This window comes from Lipophrys pholis (assembly GCF_963383615.2).
Source record: "Lipophrys pholis genome assembly, chromosome: 8".
NCBI classification, from domain to species: Eukaryota; Metazoa; Chordata; class Actinopteri; order Blenniiformes; family Blenniidae; genus Lipophrys; species Lipophrys pholis.
In genome coordinates, this window is record NC_137630.1 from 29,907,080 (window position 1) to 29,923,557 (window position 16,478).

Sequence of the window (16,478 nt, forward strand, 5' to 3'; positions counted from 1 at the left end):
AAAAACTTCTAGAACACACAATTTTCGCATCAAATTAATGATATTTGTCTAAAGGTTTCTCCTTTCTGTGCGCCTTTTGAAATTACGTGAGGTGCAATAAAACTATCATCAGCGCTCTTTATAGTCCATGACGCGCACACGCACACGCACAACGAAACATGAACGTAGAGAGAGAGAAAGAGAGAGAGAGAGGGAGAAAGAGAGCGAGAGAGGGAGGCCATAATAGAGCTTTTGGTTGTCCTAACTCACACTGCCTACTGTGCTACTTAAATATTTTTTGACAAACTCTGGAAGAATTAAATTCGGTCTCCAATCAGAAGTTTTGATGTATGATGAATCAGGGGAAGAAAAAAAAGAGAGGGGGACGAGTAAGGATAAAACCCAGCCCTAACATCTGGCTTGCAGACCTCCCTCGATGCAGTGTAGCCCAGTGTAATCACAGCTTGAGCCACTTTGTGGCATCTCCATCAAACCTCAGACGAGGAGCGAGCTTAAATGTCCCCAAACTTCTGCGTACTGGCTCACGGGGGAATGTTTCATTATGTTTCATTTATCTGCTAATTTGCATGTTCCACATTAGTCACTGCAGCGGTCGTGGGTTGAATAATCTCTCTCTCTCTCTCTCTCTCCCTCTCTCCCTCTCTCTCTCTCGGATGACAGTAAAAGGAAGTAGGCTTTTGTAAAAAGCTTTAATGACAGCCATCCCTATACGTTGATACTCCTGCCTTATATGAAGGTGCTCAAACGGGTTTCCTGGAGCAGTCATGCGACACCGAGCAGATTAGAGCTTCAATCCGGATAAAGGGGGGCCTTTTATATACAAATCAACTTCAAATCACTTTTTAAGCCACTTAGATATACACACCAAGGCAGAATGCTAATGCACTTTTCATTGCTGCAGCTTAGGCAATGGAAGGAGATTAGATGAATTGGTGTCACTAAGCGAACCGTGTTCGAGGGGGGTTTTAACTTAATTTTATGAAAGTAGCACACATCCACCTTTCGCTCCCAGTGGTAATATTAACGCCTCAGTTTGTTCCTCATTTCGACATTAAAGATCAACACTGAATTAATTTATTGCATGAACATGTAAGTACTAATAATTTACAATGCAATATGATTGAGATGGCCCTTTTTTTTTAAATAAATAAAATGTTTTCAGAAAACCAACAAATTCTTTTTTTCGAAAATAATCTCAAACCTAATGAACTTCTATCATTTGCAATTATTTTTGTCAGAGCAAGTGATGGCTCACTGTCAGAAGCCCCATCTGCCACACATTTTATGTAAATAAATCTAAAGTTGAAAAAAAGTATACTGACAAAGTGAAATTGTTTCCAATACAACAATGAGGAACAGCCGCTCTGATGAAGGTGGGAGGAAGGGGGAGCGCATGACTAAAAACAGTATTGTCTGTTAGCAGAGCCGCCTGCCTGCTGCTGCCTCCCTGTCGTACAGTGGAAGCAGAAGCCCTCCCCTCCCCCATTCATTATTTAAAATATCTCACCCCCTTATGAACAAAATCTTTTTGGATTTTCCATATTTCATCTTTCTGGGCGCGTCTTTGTGCCACTTTCTGAAGATGGAAAAAAAACCCTGTCGGATTATTTCACACTTCACCTTATGTCGAGCAACAAGCAATCATGAAAAATAAATACATTGTGTTTATACAATGAAATATGTTCTGGTGGAGCAGTGTTTCAGATTCCATATTAAACCTGAGCGCGCCACGCTGCAACGTTTAGAGAATCCTCGTGCGTAAAAAGTTTGGAGACCTCATTTTACGCTTGGACAAGTGACCGCGTTTTCAAATAATAAAACGATCAACTGGTGATCCAACTTTCACATTGGCCAATATTTTGCAAACAGTCGCCTGTAGAGGCATCTACTCCCCTCCCCTCTTTCTCTCTCCCCCCCCTCTCCCGTTTACTCTCGCCCCCGAGCTCCTCTGTTCTCCGTCTTCACTCGCGCAGTCGTTTGGCGGTGCATCGATAATACTGGACTCTTCTTCCTTTTTTCATATTCTCTTTCAGACCTGGACACTATCACCTGTGTTTTAATGTCACGTCGCGAAACACGCTCAACCAAATGGAGCTATCAAACAAACTCCGCTGGGACCAATTCCTGATTTTGGCAGCAGCACTTATGTCACCTGCGTTAACGTAAGTGCACTTGAGAGCGCCAGGAGAGTTGATGTTACATGCGGGTTTGCGGCTGCACTGGATTAGTCAGGAGGGGTGGAGGGAAATTATTTTGTAATATAATTTGAAGGAATTTTATTTCAAAACTGAAACATCTGCATCAGATTTTTTAAACTAATTTCATGAAATATTAAAACACCCGAATCAGTTTTTTCCTTCTTTTTTTTTTAAACCTTTGATAAATCTAAACTATGTAAGACACTTCAGCTTGAATCTTACAGTTTTCTTTTGCTTTTTATATCTGTTTCTGATAATTCTCATCTACATATTTGTTTAGAATTGTATTTACTAACTTTAGGGAACAGTGATCCAAGCAGTGGTAAATACTTTTACATGTATTTCTAAAATGAGCACATCTTTCTTAAACTTTTAATAATCTGTTAAGTATTGCAAATGACTGCAACAAACTTGTCTGGATCCGAGAAAAAAACTCTGATGATGCCCCCCACCAACCATCTCTCTCTCCCTCTGTCTCTACCTCTAACCCCCCCTCCCTGTAGGGTGCTGTGTAATGATATCCTCAGCCTGAAGGTGGCAGGAGATCCAGTGCTTACCCCCAACTCTGTCTGTCTGAGGCTGGCAGGCCTCAGTAAACGACAAATGCGGATGTGTGTGCGCAACCCTGATGTGACAGCATCTGCTCTGCAGGGCATCCAGGTGGCCATCCATGAATGCCAGCACCAGCTCCGGGACCAGCGCTGGAACTGCTCCTCGCTAGAGGGCCTTGACAAGCTGCCCCACCACAGCACCATCCTCAAAAGGGGTGAGAGTCTCAGGCCAGCTAGGATGAAGTCAGGCAATATGTGAGCTGTGGTTGATGGGAGGAGGGTGTAGTTCCGAGTGTAGATAATGTTTGGTACACAAATGTCATATTTACAGCTACGATAATGATCATTTTTCGGCTATTTGAGTTTGTCCCTCTTGCTCCCAGGTTTTCGCGAGAGTGCCTTCTCCCTGGCCCTGTTGGCAGCGGGTGTGGCTCACTCTGTGGCCTCGGCCTGCAGCATGGGCAAACTGCGGGGGTGTGGCTGCGAGGGCAAGCGACGCCAGGACGATGACAAGATCCGGCTGAAGCTTACACAGCTGCAGCTGCAGACCCTCCAGAAGGGCGGTGTAGGCATCGACGTCACGCGGTCATTGCCCTCGGAGCTGAACGGCCATCGCGGTAACCTGCCCGCTAACCTGCGCTCCGCCCACCCCTCCGGCCTGCTCAAGCCTTTGCCCGATGAGCTAAGTTCCATGCAAGACACCTGGGAATGGGGCGGCTGCAGTCACGACGTGCGGTTTGGGGACCGTTTCTCCAGAGACTGGCTGGACTCCCGCGGGTCCCCTCGAGATATCCACGCTCGCATGAGGATGCACAACAACCGCGTGGGACGGCAGGTGAATGAAGTGCTTCGTCACTTGGTGTCAGCCCTCCCCACCTACGTCGTTATCAAGACTTGTTGTCGCAGTTGTTTTAACTTGATTTATCTTTCTCTCCACAGATAGTGACTGACAACATGACAAGGAAGTGCAAATGCCACGGCACCTCGGGCAGCTGTCAGTTCAAAACCTGCTGGCACGTGTCTCCAGAGTTCCGGCTTGTTGGTTCCCTGCTGAAAGAGAAGTTCCTGTCAGCCATCTTTGTCAACTCTCAGAACAAAAACAATGGAGTTTTCAACCCTCGAATGGAGAATAGCGCCGGTGGAAACTCCGGAGGGCTCAGTGGGGGGCGCCGTCGAAGTATGTCCAGAGAGCTGGTGTACTTTGAGAAGTCTCCCGATTTCTGCGAGCACGACGCCTCCACGGACTCTCCGGGCACGCAGGGACGCATCTGCAATAAAACGAGCCACGGCACAGACGGCTGCGGCTCACTGTGCTGCGGCCGCGGCCACAACATCCTGAAACAGACGCGCAGCGAGCGTTGCAATTGTCGATTTCACTGGTGTTGCTACGTGCTGTGCGAAGAGTGTCGCCTCACAGAGTGGGTCAACGTGTGCAAGTAGATCCCCAGTTGAGTGCTTTGAGCCATCCAGGACTCAAGATGGCGAACCCGTTCCTTTCACCCACTCGCGTTGTCCCCCGCTTTTGTTTTTGCTTCTTGTGCAACTGTTCCACAAAATCTGTTTATCCGCCCCTTTCCTTTTCTCAGTCTATCATCTGGGATCTATTTTCTCTTTGTAGCCGCTGTTATTCTGAAAATGCCAAGTCAGAGATTGACGAGGTGACTCATGTCATTTGTCTTGCCATGGTCTGTTTAGACGCCGGCCTCCCAGCCATGAAGAAAACTGCCTATACCCCTTCTTCTCTATTTCACAAAACATTTCTAGTCCCATCTACATGATGACTCACCTTACTGTACAGTAGCTGTGTATCTTAATGTGCACATGTATATTTGTAAATGTGTTATTAATAATATTATATTTGTATTAGAGCCTGTTGTTTTGATTGCGGCCCGCAGGCTGAGGATAGTGAACCAGCACTGTTAGACAGCAAAGTCTCATTGCAGTATAACAAACATCTTGTCCTGTTTGTATATTTTGCACCTGTATCTCGGACAGAGGAGACTATTTAGCAGTCAGCGTTGGACTCTTTCAAGTTAAAGCTTCTACTAATTTAAGAAGACACAGCACTGCGCTTTTTGAAGGACTGACGCGTTCGATGGAGAAACTCTCTCCCAGTAACAGGACAAATCGCACATGCAGGACCTTTATAAGCTTATCAAAGTTTGTATACTCATAAAAGTCACGATGGGAAAGTTGATATACCTTTGGAAACAATTTCAGTCCTTTTATTTGTTACACTGAACAACTAATCATTCATATTTATTTATATAATGTAACGATTGTATTTACATATGAGAATGGTTGCTTGTGGTCATGTTTTTTTTTTTCCTTTTTATGATTTCATACCAATATAATGCCAGAAATATGCTTCCTCTTGGTATAACTGTAATGTGATGTGTGACACTTTGCTATGAAATCCTGACTGAGCTCTTGATCTTATGTGCTTGCCCTCGTCCTTTCCATCAAGCCTGAGCAGTCTTTAGATTCTTCCCACATGTACGACATGTCAAAGTGAGAGATGGACCTACTTTAGTCTCGAAATGATGCTGAGGGGCGTGTGTGTGTGTGTGTGTGTGTGTGTGTGTGTGTGTGTGTGTGTGTGTGTGTGTGTGTGTGTGTGTGTGTGTGTGTGTGTGTGTGTGTGTGTGTGTGTGTGTGTGTGTGTGTGTGTGTGTGTCTGTTGCTGTGTAAATGGGGGCTAAGCTCCATGCAGTACAGATTTGGGAGGTGAGAGCCTTTTTTTTTATGGCCGCGTCATGCTGGGAGAAGGACTTTTTATGGCTGCAGGATATTGTTTCCTTAAAGTATGACTTTTATTACTGGAGAGGAGCATCAAGAGAGCAGCGAGTGGGGGTGATTATACCAGCCTTCGCTGTGTGAGCGTCAGAGAGGATCATCTGCCCGGAGTTCACAGCCACAGATGGGACTTTGTGAACCACGTGCTGCTGAGACGCCGCATCCCAGTTACCTGGGCGACAGACTACACAAATATAAACACGCACTCACAGATATTTACATCCGTGCATTTCGGTGTGACTGTTTGCAGAAATCCTAGCCACGGATCGGAATCAAAAACATGCACGCTGGTGCACGGACATTTAGCAAAACACTAATGTCATCACTTGACTCAATTTACGATCGCAGCATTCCTGGATATCTCGGCTAATTTAAACTGTCTGCATGCTCTGTCTGCTGGGAAAACATGCCCCACTACACTGGGTTTTAATGCCAATTAAGTGTTGTTTGTATGGACTTTGGTTAAATAAAAAAAAAAACATCCTTTGACTTCTGAGGAATGGCAGCCTGGCGAAGGAGCGTAGAGGAGACAGTGAGCGGTATGGAATGATAAGGGACTGGATTTCTGGTTTGCATTTCTTCATTCTTTTATCGTTTCACCCTGGAGCTGCTGCAAGAGGGAATTTCCTGTCACTGTTTCCCCCCATGTGTGAGACAGAGGTTGGTGGACGGCCTGGGACTGCTCTCAGTCTCTCTCTTCCCTCTCTTTTTCCCATTCTCCCCCCTCATCGCTGCAGACACAGACACATGCATAGCAACACATTGACTTGCCCCCCCCAAGTAATGACATCCAGACTGGGCTGAAATTAAAGAGAGGCAGGCAAGAGAGAGGAAGTTAGTGGAGATAAAAGTTACCCACTTTGATTGACAGGATGATTATATGTATAAAGTAAGGCGATTTAGTGTGTTTAGTTGGATATAAAGATAGCGAGAGAGATCCTTCGCGCTTACGTACAGGAGAGGTGCAGAAGCGAAGGACAAATGGGTTATGGAGAAAGGGGGTGAATAAAGTGTACTCTGTATAAATACATGCCTCAAAACATCTGCTTCTCAACTCCCCTTTCATTTTTTTGATGTGGGTCAGGCAGGGAAGGAGAGCGGGAGAGAAAACACAAGGAGCCAGCTACCCAGGACATCAAAGCCCCTGCCCTCAACGTGCAGGCCCTCATTAGTTCAGCGAGCAGAACCAACCAGACTTGTGATTGTGTTTGCTGGGGTGCACGCTGGCATACACTTCAGAGGGGAAGGCTCCTTCAAGTCATAACTCCCCACCCTACCTCTGCTGCCACCACCCGAGCCCGCCGTAACCCCCCCCGTAACCCTCGCCGAACTCCCCGCGCACACACAAATGCACTCCCCCCCACCCCGCCGCCGCCGCCGCCATCCACTCCACCCCATAATCTGGTCTGCAGCTGCAAACATCTGCTCCCCTCTATATTCCAATGCCTTCGCCGCTGAATTGATAAACACATCTATTACCGGACCACTGACTGACACAAAACAGAGAGGAAGGAAAGAAACGAGGCAAAAGTTGGATTCACTTGTGGTTCTAGGGGCGTGTTGCCTGATCACACCTGGTTGGTTTTGGTTTTTTTTTGTTTTGTTTCTTTTTTAGACATAAGATGGGAAAAACCCAAACTGCTTTGAGGAAAAAAATCCATTACCTCCTCATTTCTGAATGAATTTCCACCTTCAAATCACACAAATATACACCTTGTGTTACCTGATATCTTCTTTTTTGTGTGTTGTCGTTGTTTTTGAATCAGTACTCAAGCTTAAACCTGCTAAAATATTGATTCAGTCTAGGTTTTGTTGCCTCCTGTCACCTCATTATCTACACAGAGACTGCTGCCAGGAAGAATCACCTGGCATCCTATTACAGACTTCCATTAACTTATTCATTAAGATGATTCCTGTGTTAATTATTCAAGCATTTTCCCGGCAGACTCACTGTTACAGTCAATATTGTTTTTCTTGTGGGTTTCCCATAACAGCGTATTTCATTCAGAGATTTAAAGCTGAGAATGTGTCATAGTTTAAAAAAAAAATAAAATTATTGTGAAACAAATGACAAAGCTTTATGGGTCAATGTTTCTTTAATTATTAAAACCAGATGCGTTAAATTCATCAGCTTATACTTGGGTTGCACGGTGGTGCAGTGGTTAGCTCTCTCGTATCACAGCAAAGGTCTGGGTTCAAATACCGGCCGGGGCCTTTCTGTGTGGAGTTTGCATTTTCTCCTCCAGGTACTCTGGTTTCCTCCCACAGTCCAGAAACATGCATGTGAGGTTGACTGCTGACCCTAAATGGATGCAGCTTACACTTTTATATGTGCTTAACTTTTAAAATATTGGGAGCCGTTTTTATATAAACAATTTCGCGCCGTGCAGCTGTATATCTTTACTATGAAATACAAGCATTGACGGTATGTAACTGGAGGTTTGAGTGCTGAAGGCTGAATAAAGCTGATCTCCTTTGATCTCGGTGGCTCCATGTGGAGATCAGTGTCTGTTGACTTGGAGATGCTGGGATCAGTGTCTGTTGCCTCGGAGATGCTGGGATCAGTGTCTGTTGTCTTGGAGATGCTGGGATCAGTGTCTGTTGCCTCGGAGATGCTGAGCTCAAAGGGGATCTTCCTGTGCTGAACTGCTTGATCCAAAGATTTTTTTGTGATTCTTTTCGGAAACGGTTAAAGTAATGAAAAAGCACACAGCATAGCACTCTTCTCATGAACAAGCTGTACGTTTTGGTATTGGTATTTGGAAGAAGTAATAAGAGATTTGGATCACTAATCAAGGCATTCACACAATTACCTCTAAGATTCCCACTATGACTGTCATGCTGCTACTGTCAGAGACTGCCTGCAGAATTTGATTGTATTTTTTGTGCATTATTTTATGACAATGAAGGCATCTCATTTTAGATTTAATCATAAAATAAAGCAAATATATGGTGTACAAAAGAAAGCTCGGGATGTGATGATGCATAAAGGCAGTTTTACAAAGAGTCTCTGCAAGGTTGTTTTTTTTTTTTTTTAAACAAGTGACCGAAGAGGCTCTGGCCCTCCTGATCTCGCGAGATCACGCAGCCTCCCAGCCGCGGCGCATCGCGAGACTTTGCGTGCAGTCCTCCTTTCTCCGGATCCAGCTGGTGTCCTGCCTGCCGTGCACAGGGTAAGTGTGAATGAGATGCAAATTGTGAAAATACTCGGAAGATGCATGCGGGTATTAAAGCTGAATTCGGCGGGTCTGCGCGTGGATCCGTTGCGTTGAAAAGCCTCGGGATGAATGAACGGCCTGTGAGCGACGACACGAGGCCGACTGGTGCGTTTTCTGTCGTGACTGCGAGGGAATTACAGCGTGTAGATTTTTTTTTAATCATTATTATTTTAAGGAATAAATGCACCAGCTGTTAACTAATGGTGATATAGTTCTCAAACGGGAATGTCTGTAATGTCCAGCTGAAATGCAGGTGGTTGTGGTGTTTCTGAGGTCCGGGTGGTCGGACTGCAGCATCAGTCTCCTTCCCCTCGTTATGACAGATGTGCTGCAGCTGCAGCCGCACATCCCATTGAGGAAATCAATGGATGCAGTCAGTGACAGCCTTTCTTACACACTCAAATAATAAAATACATGTTTATTTTATTTTATTTTATTTACTATGGGAGGGGAAGAGTGACGCTCCACTGCAAAAGGTTTTGGGTGCATTTTATTTTATTTTTTTTAATTAATTCTGTTCATCCCCAAAGCATGATGGGAAGAAAACGTTAGCACAAGTTGACAGCCGAGTTGGTGCCTCACCTCTCGATTAATTCACATTCCCTCCTCGGTGCTGCGAGCATCCCGCTCCATCCATTCTGGCGGGTCGTGAGTCACCTAATGTCAAATGAACTGATTGCCCCAAAATTTGCCTGCAAACGGCGTTAAGGGGTGAGTTGGTTACTCGGCACCACATAAAAGCTGATCCACAGGAGCAGGGATCCAGCGTGGCGGCCTGCTTTCCCAGTGAGCTGTCACAGCCTTCCGAGTCGGGTCAGCCGCTTGCCGAGGTGTGAAGTGCGCCTTTACGGGCTTCCCTCTGAGGTGGCTCCCAGCCGTAACGAGGTGGTAATGTTGAGACTGGCTTTTGAAGAGCTGCCGTCTCGCCACAGGGTTTTTCCTGTGTGTGGTTTTTGACTTTTCAAATGTGGTTCGCAGTTTGTTTTTGGGCTGCTTTGTTGCCATGTATAGAACGCGGTCATTTTCAGCTCTCCGTGTGATGTTTCTCCGCTGCAGTCATACCGAGAGCCGCCGGTCAACCATGGGAAACATCTTCGGGAACCTGCTGAAGAGCCTGATAGGCAAGAAGGAGATGAGGATTCTCATGGTGGGGCTGGATGCTGCGGGGAAAACCACCATCCTGTACAAGCTGAAGCTCGGGGAGATCGTCACCACCATCCCCACAATCGGTACGCGAGGAGAGAATAAATCAAAATGAGTTTCTCACGTTCGTGCAGCTGATTGTCTTTTTTTTTTTTTTTTGCATTTGATTAAGGTTTTAATGTGGAGACGGTGGAGTACAAGAACATCAGCTTCACCGTGTGGGACGTGGGTGGCCAGGACAAGATCCGTCCCCTTTGGAGACATTACTTCCAGAACACCCAGGGTGAGTTAGGATGAAACCGCCATGTTGGATATAATCGGGCCTCTCCAGTGTGTGCCATCATGCAGAGCGTGTTTTCCTCCTGAGGGTCAAATCTGACTAATGCTTCAGATGATGTCTTTTACCTTCAGGCTCCAATTATCACGGCCTTAGTCATCCTGAAATCCTGGACACTGAAACAAAGTTTAACAATATGTGTTATTTTTAGCATTGCGATGTCGCGGTGAGTTCACACCTTGGCATGTATGAAAACAAAAGTAAGAAAACATCCGTGAAGCACAAACAAAGGGCAGCAGCAGTGTGCTCTCTGACACAGGCACGCCACAAAGTTCCAGCAGAAAACGCCACAACGGCTCCTCGTTGCCTCCCGAACGGCCCTTCGTAGTTCCACTTTGCCACCTATAACAAGCAGCTTTTAACGCTTTTGCTCCATCTCAGGTTTGATCTTCGTGGTGGACAGCAATGATCGCGAGCGGGTGAACGAAGCCCGGGAGGAGCTGATGAGGATGCTGGCCGAGGACGAGCTGCGGGACGCCGTTCTCCTCGTCTTTGCCAACAAACAGGTGCGGACGTCCTCTTGATTTGCAACGAGCCTCCTCGCCGTCAGAAGTCTCCCGACTTGACTGTTTTTTTTTTTTTCTTCTTTTTCTTCAGGACCTGCCCAATGCCATGAACGCTGCGGAGATCACAGACAAGCTGGGCCTGCACTCGCTACGCCACCGCAACTGGTACATCCAGGCCACCTGCGCCACCAGCGGGGACGGCCTCTACGAGGGCCTGGACTGGCTGGCCAATCAGCTGAAGAACAAGAAGTGAAGGGCCCCGGTCGGTCCAGCGGGGAAGAGCCTGGGTGCCAGCTCCAGGTAGAGGTTAAAGTGGATCCATTGTGTTTACATAGAGAGGAAATGCTGAAAAGCTCCCAGGGGGTGACTCTCACCGGCTTTCTTCCCTCCCAGATACTTCTACTTCATCCTCTCACTTTGATTTTCTTCTTTTCTTTTTCTGTTTGGGTCTGTAGTGAGCATTTTAATTATTTACAAATCCAACTGGTGTCAAAGTTGACCTTAAATAATTTACATTATATAAACTAATGACTTAAATATTGGGATGGTATGATGTTAATGTAAAGGTATATGGATTCCCCCCTGCTCGGCAGTCTTTAATCTTAATTTGTTCGGAAAATATAATGAATCTTAACTCATGGTGGCAAAGCAGCCGCCCTTCAAATACTATGAACTTGGTGTAATTTATAAAGAATGTCCTAATAGTATAGTGGGAGTACTATTACTATGTCAGATTACTATCGCATTGTTTAAAATATATATATAAATATATAGATACACTCAGATTAATGTAATGTCGTAATTTGTTGTCCAAACAAACATTTTCACCAACGTTTGCTGGTTTGGAGCTCAGTTCATGTGTTCATCAAGACACTGGATTTGATTTAAATGTGATTTTTTTTTTTGTTCTTTTAATTTATTTTTTTGTTAAGTAAAAATTCTTCTGACGTCGTGAATAATTCTAAATGATATCTATATTTTTTTCAACATTAATTTATTTATTCATGGCTTTCTTTATTGGTTTTTGTAACATTCTCTCTCTCCCTTTATTGCAATGTGCATTTACTGCTCAGGCAGCTCGAAAAAAAAAAAAAGAAAAGAAGCTCCAATATCGACTGTACATTACTGCTTCCCAGTCTGCATGGAGACCTCCCAGCACCGGCTCGTGGGCTTGTAAGAGCTGTGAACCACCGCAGGCCGCTGCTGTAAATAAAGATTTGTTCTTAGTCGACTTGCCCGGCTCCTTAAGGGTTAAAACAATTTGTCTGGCATCAGCGAGGCGCGACGACGCAACCGACACGGGCGACGGAACGGGCGCACCGTACCGGCACCGTGGCCTCCTGCACAGCATGCGATGGGCAGATATTAGAGAGCTGACATGGTTCTGAATGTTTATTTTATAGGTCCGTTTGTGCGAGCGGCTGCTGCACCGCGTTCGTCAGAAGAAACTCGCATTGCTTATCAACCTGATTTAATCATCCCCGACTGGCGTAACATCATACGTGTTCCTTGTGTTTCACCACATAACTGGAGATGCATTATTGTTGTATAAAATGTAACGTCTGTTATTTCTGGTGTGTGTGATCGGAGTGTTTTCTTTCACTGGTTGTTTGTGCCGTTTTTTGTTTTGTTTTCCATTTTGATTTGCAAACACATATTTTGGCAGATGTCTTTATGAGTTTTCATAACTTCAAAACTAGGAGAGCGGATGATAGTAATACTGCTTCACGAGGCATGTTAATACTGTACAAGATCTGTAATAAAAGTGAATTATAATAGCCTGTTTTCCTCGGACTATATTTGTTAGTCTAAATCACTGCTGCTGGTTGGAACAATGCTGTACTAATAAATGTCATGGATTTAGTGTAAAGTTTACCGAACAACCTTCTAATATGCAAAAAGCATGCTTTTTCTATGTCAGCGCAGCTGTATATATGATTATGTAACGAGAAGAGTATACCATGGTTAAAAATGAAGTGCTGTTAATACACCTGTAGATATCGGGGTCGGTGTGTTGGCAGATACCTGGCAGCAGTGTGTGTGTGCGTGCGCGTGTGCGTGACGTGCCCTCTTATCATGTTCGGTTTGGTGTGAACTTTGTTTTCGTGGCCTTATTTCGCCAAGTGGTTAATTTCTCTTTGATTAACAGGTTTGTATGTAGGAATGTCTCGACGTCGGTGTGTCTCGCCTCTGACCTGCGACACCGACGGCACCGTTGTGGCTAAACTCATTTTGTTCTGTGACGATTGGCAGATCCGCACAACATTCCAACTGACAAATGTGTTTGCATAAAAAAAAAAGTAATTTAACTTGTGAAGGAAATGAAAGCAACACAAACATGTGCAGAGGTGTTAAATGATTTAATGATTCCTGGCACTACATTGATCAATAAAAAAAACTGGAAACATAAGTTTGCTTCGCCGCACTCATTTCTTTCGCTGTGTCAGGGGATGTCAGCTTCCGTGATCATCATATTGATGTGTTTAGGTTTCCGTTTTGCATCTAACACCTGTTAGCTAATGATTCCATGTCAATCAGCGTTTATACCAGGAGTGTCAGCCATAAGGCCCTGTGGGCAAGAGACTCAAATCTAGCCGTCAGATTTCTTAATGGTGAGCGCAAGAAAACACTGAGACCAGAGCTGAGATGTCGCTGATGTATAGAATGTATAGAATTAATCAGTGGCAGATTTTGCTATGGACGATGTGGGCAGCTGGCCTAGGGCGCAAGCTCAACAGGGGCTTGTGACTCCGCCCCCTGTTTGCGCAGACAGCTGTCAGCCCCTGCAGTTAAAACCAGACCAACATCACGGCTCGGACACAAACTTTCTCTTCTATTACTGAAACAGTTCAGCGAAATGTGTTTCTGAAAACAAATAAGCTGTGCAGTAGAAAAAGCCCCTTAGTAGCTAACAGCTTTGAGTGATGCGTTCAGGTGCATCACGTAAAACCGCCCTCTGACATGTTAACGAGCTGCGGGGCTCATACAGTAGCAATGTTACATGCCCAATGATTAAAATCATTGGCGAGCTGGAACACGCATGTGTTGGCGGCGGGAAGAAACATAGACAGACTTATTCACATATATGAGCAATTTAGAATCACCAGCCTCAAGGGCATATTTATGGTCTAATGCAGAGAGAACGTGCAAACTCTCGAAAACTACACCACGATGCAACTGGTCCCACATCCTATTGTTTGTTCATACAGCCATGTGCTAAAGCAAGTTGTCACAATTGTCAAACCGCCTCAATCCTTATGTATTTTCTTACATGATGCATTTAAATCTTGACTCTTGTCACAAAAAATGATGCACATTTAAGGTTACATTTATACTTTAGGTGAAGTTTAACAAAATAAAATCTGAGTGGGTGCACAGTTAAGATGCGTCACAATAAAGATTCAAACCAAGGTGCAAATGATTGGAACCTGTCAAGGAATGAAAAGGGGAAAGATGTGTTAATTAAACTCTGACATTTAGTGTCCACTCAGTCCTTTTCTGCTGAAGTGTTTGCTGTCGTCGTGCCAGGTTGTAAAGAACTCCGCGGGCTCTTTGGGAGAAAGGTTGCAGATGCTTTCGAGGCCGAACTGGTCCAAAGAGAGGGAAAATCATCTGCAAGTGGTGCAGATTTCAAACAACTGTCTGTTTGCCCGGGACTGACCACCTCGCCACATTCGGCCCAAATGCAGTGTTTGATGCAAAATATCCGAGAACCACATATTTAGTCTCAGTGATCTGCTGCGGGCGGCTTTCATGGCTGCTGGTGTCAGAATGCATGTGTCCCCAATCAGAAATTCCTCCTGCATGAGCAGGAAAAGCCAAACAAGAGTCACCGGAGAGTGTGCAGCGAATATTTAAAGTCAGGAAAATAAACTCACAGCGTCTCTTTGATGTACGTCCACTTTGTGAGAGATGAACACGTGGGGGGGGGGGGGGGGGGGGGGGGGAGGGTTCTCTTTGCAGTGTGTGCATGAAGGTTCCGAGCTCACATTTGAACTTGTGCACAATATTGTTCTTTCTTTTTCTTTATTCCTCAATTGCTCGTAATGTCCCACGTCTTAACCTGAGACTCATGACAAGCAAAATTATATTTCCATTCCTACAGCAGGCTTGATGTGCTATAACCAATGCTGATGTGAATTATTCTTTATAATTGAATTAGATCAAGAAAGGACTTCTATTGATGACCAAGTAGGGAATGAGTCAGTCAGGTGGGGGGGAGGGGGGCATCGATCTACTTGTCGGCCTTGTCCTTTCCTAACTGCTGTCATTAGGAGAAGTTTGGCACAATCAGGTAGTTTCCCTGTGCAATTGCTGCACTCCTCAGAGTCATTTTGTCAGAGCCAATCAGAGGTCCGCTCAGGGGAGAGTGCTGCTGTGTCTCCAAGGGTGTGACAGCAGTATGTGAGTCGGAGCTGCTCCCAGGGCCACCAGCCCCCAGGGCCCCCTGCAGGACGGCCACAATAGTAGCCCCAGGGCGGATGCCATAGCTGGGATTCCCACCCGTAACCGGGACACCTTCGCCGGGGGCACAGACACACTGGCAGCAGCCCCACAATCAATTCATCAATCTCTGAAGGGAGTGGCAACTGCAAAAGGCCACAGCAGGCACCCCTCACAAGCTCGCCTTGGAAGGGACAGGGCCACCGGGGCTGACACTGAGGCTGACACCATGGTGGCGTCGTCAAAGTGCCAGACTCTGCAGAAACTGTGAAAAGTCTCCAGACCTTTACTGAAAGACGTCTGGAAATGATTGCCAAAATGCATTGGGTTTTTGTCTTGCTACTCTAAAATTGTGCATTTTATACTGGACAAGATACAAAAAAATAATAAGAACAATAAGAATAACAATAACCCAAATACACAATATATCGTAACACATCAGTAATGATTCTTCTGATTTTTTGGCACAAAATTTTTTGCAAATCCATCCGTATCTGACTATTACAATGAAATGCAATTATTTCAATCAAAGATAAATACAATTTGGACTCAATAATTGGCTATGTTTTAAAAAACAAAAAATCTATATACTATTTGTGTAAACACTGCTTCCACTTCTCACTGGCTCTGAAGCAGCGATGAGATCCTGACGCTGTTCGTCAGACTCTGTCTCCTCCTGCTGGACGGAAAACTTCAGAGAGGAGACAATTTCATTTATCCATCCATCTTCTCTTCTACAGCTCAAAGGGCTGGAGCTGATCTCGGCTGATTGGAGAAAGGAGGTATGTGCCTCCAGTCCATCACAGGGGAAAAACCCACAGAGGGACAGAGAAAACCCCTGTACACACTTATAACACACAAATTTAACTCAGAAGATCCGTAAGACAAGAATCAAACTCAAGATATTCTCGCTGTCAGGTAAGAGTGCAAACCACTGCACACCGAAAAGAGAATTTTGAGTTTCAGTTCACTCTTCAGGCTGACATACGATTAGAAGAACTGATGAATCGTCACTTAAACCAGGTTACATTAAGACACGATTCAATCTTTCTGCATCTTGGTTCATTCAAACATGCTTATCGGAAATCACATCGTTTAAAATGCCTGAAAAACTTCCCAAGTAAGTTTCTTACAAACAAACCGGGAATTGTTCGGCTATTTCAGTCTCTCATTCAGACATGAGGTTAGCAGTACATCTGTCAGAAGCGTTTACCGAGTTTCATCCATTAGAGGAGAGAAAAACTCATTTTCACTCTCAGCTCCGTGCTGAGGAATCTTGCCATTTT

The 16,478-nt window shown here is 45.0% G+C and overlaps 2 protein-coding genes across 2 annotated transcripts; both read left to right on the forward strand.

Annotated features, from left to right (window-relative positions):
- Positions 1-1,957: 1,957 nt before the first annotated feature.
- wnt10b (wingless-type MMTV integration site family, member 10b) lies at positions 1,958-5,181 on the forward strand. The gene is made up of 4 exons (XM_080469654.1): positions 1,958-2,162; positions 2,702-2,964; positions 3,133-3,584; positions 3,689-5,181. Exons 1-4 carry the CDS (start codon positions 2,089-2,091, stop codon positions 4,187-4,189), a joined length of 1,290 nt encoding a protein of 429 aa, XP_080325780.1. The 5' UTR covers positions 1,958-2,088; the 3' UTR covers positions 4,190-5,181.
- A 3,488-nt stretch (positions 5,182-8,669) lies between these two features.
- On the forward strand, positions 8,670-13,136 carry arf3a (ADP-ribosylation factor 3a). The gene is made up of 6 exons (XM_080470210.1): positions 8,670-8,718; positions 9,820-9,992; positions 10,079-10,189; positions 10,625-10,749; positions 10,841-11,049; positions 12,153-13,136. The coding sequence occupies exons 2-5, from the start codon at positions 9,845-9,847 to the stop codon at positions 11,000-11,002; spliced, it is 546 nt and encodes a 181-aa protein (XP_080326336.1). The 5' UTR covers positions 8,670-8,718; positions 9,820-9,844; the 3' UTR covers positions 11,003-11,049; positions 12,153-13,136.
- Positions 13,137-16,478: the final 3,342 nt, after the last annotated feature.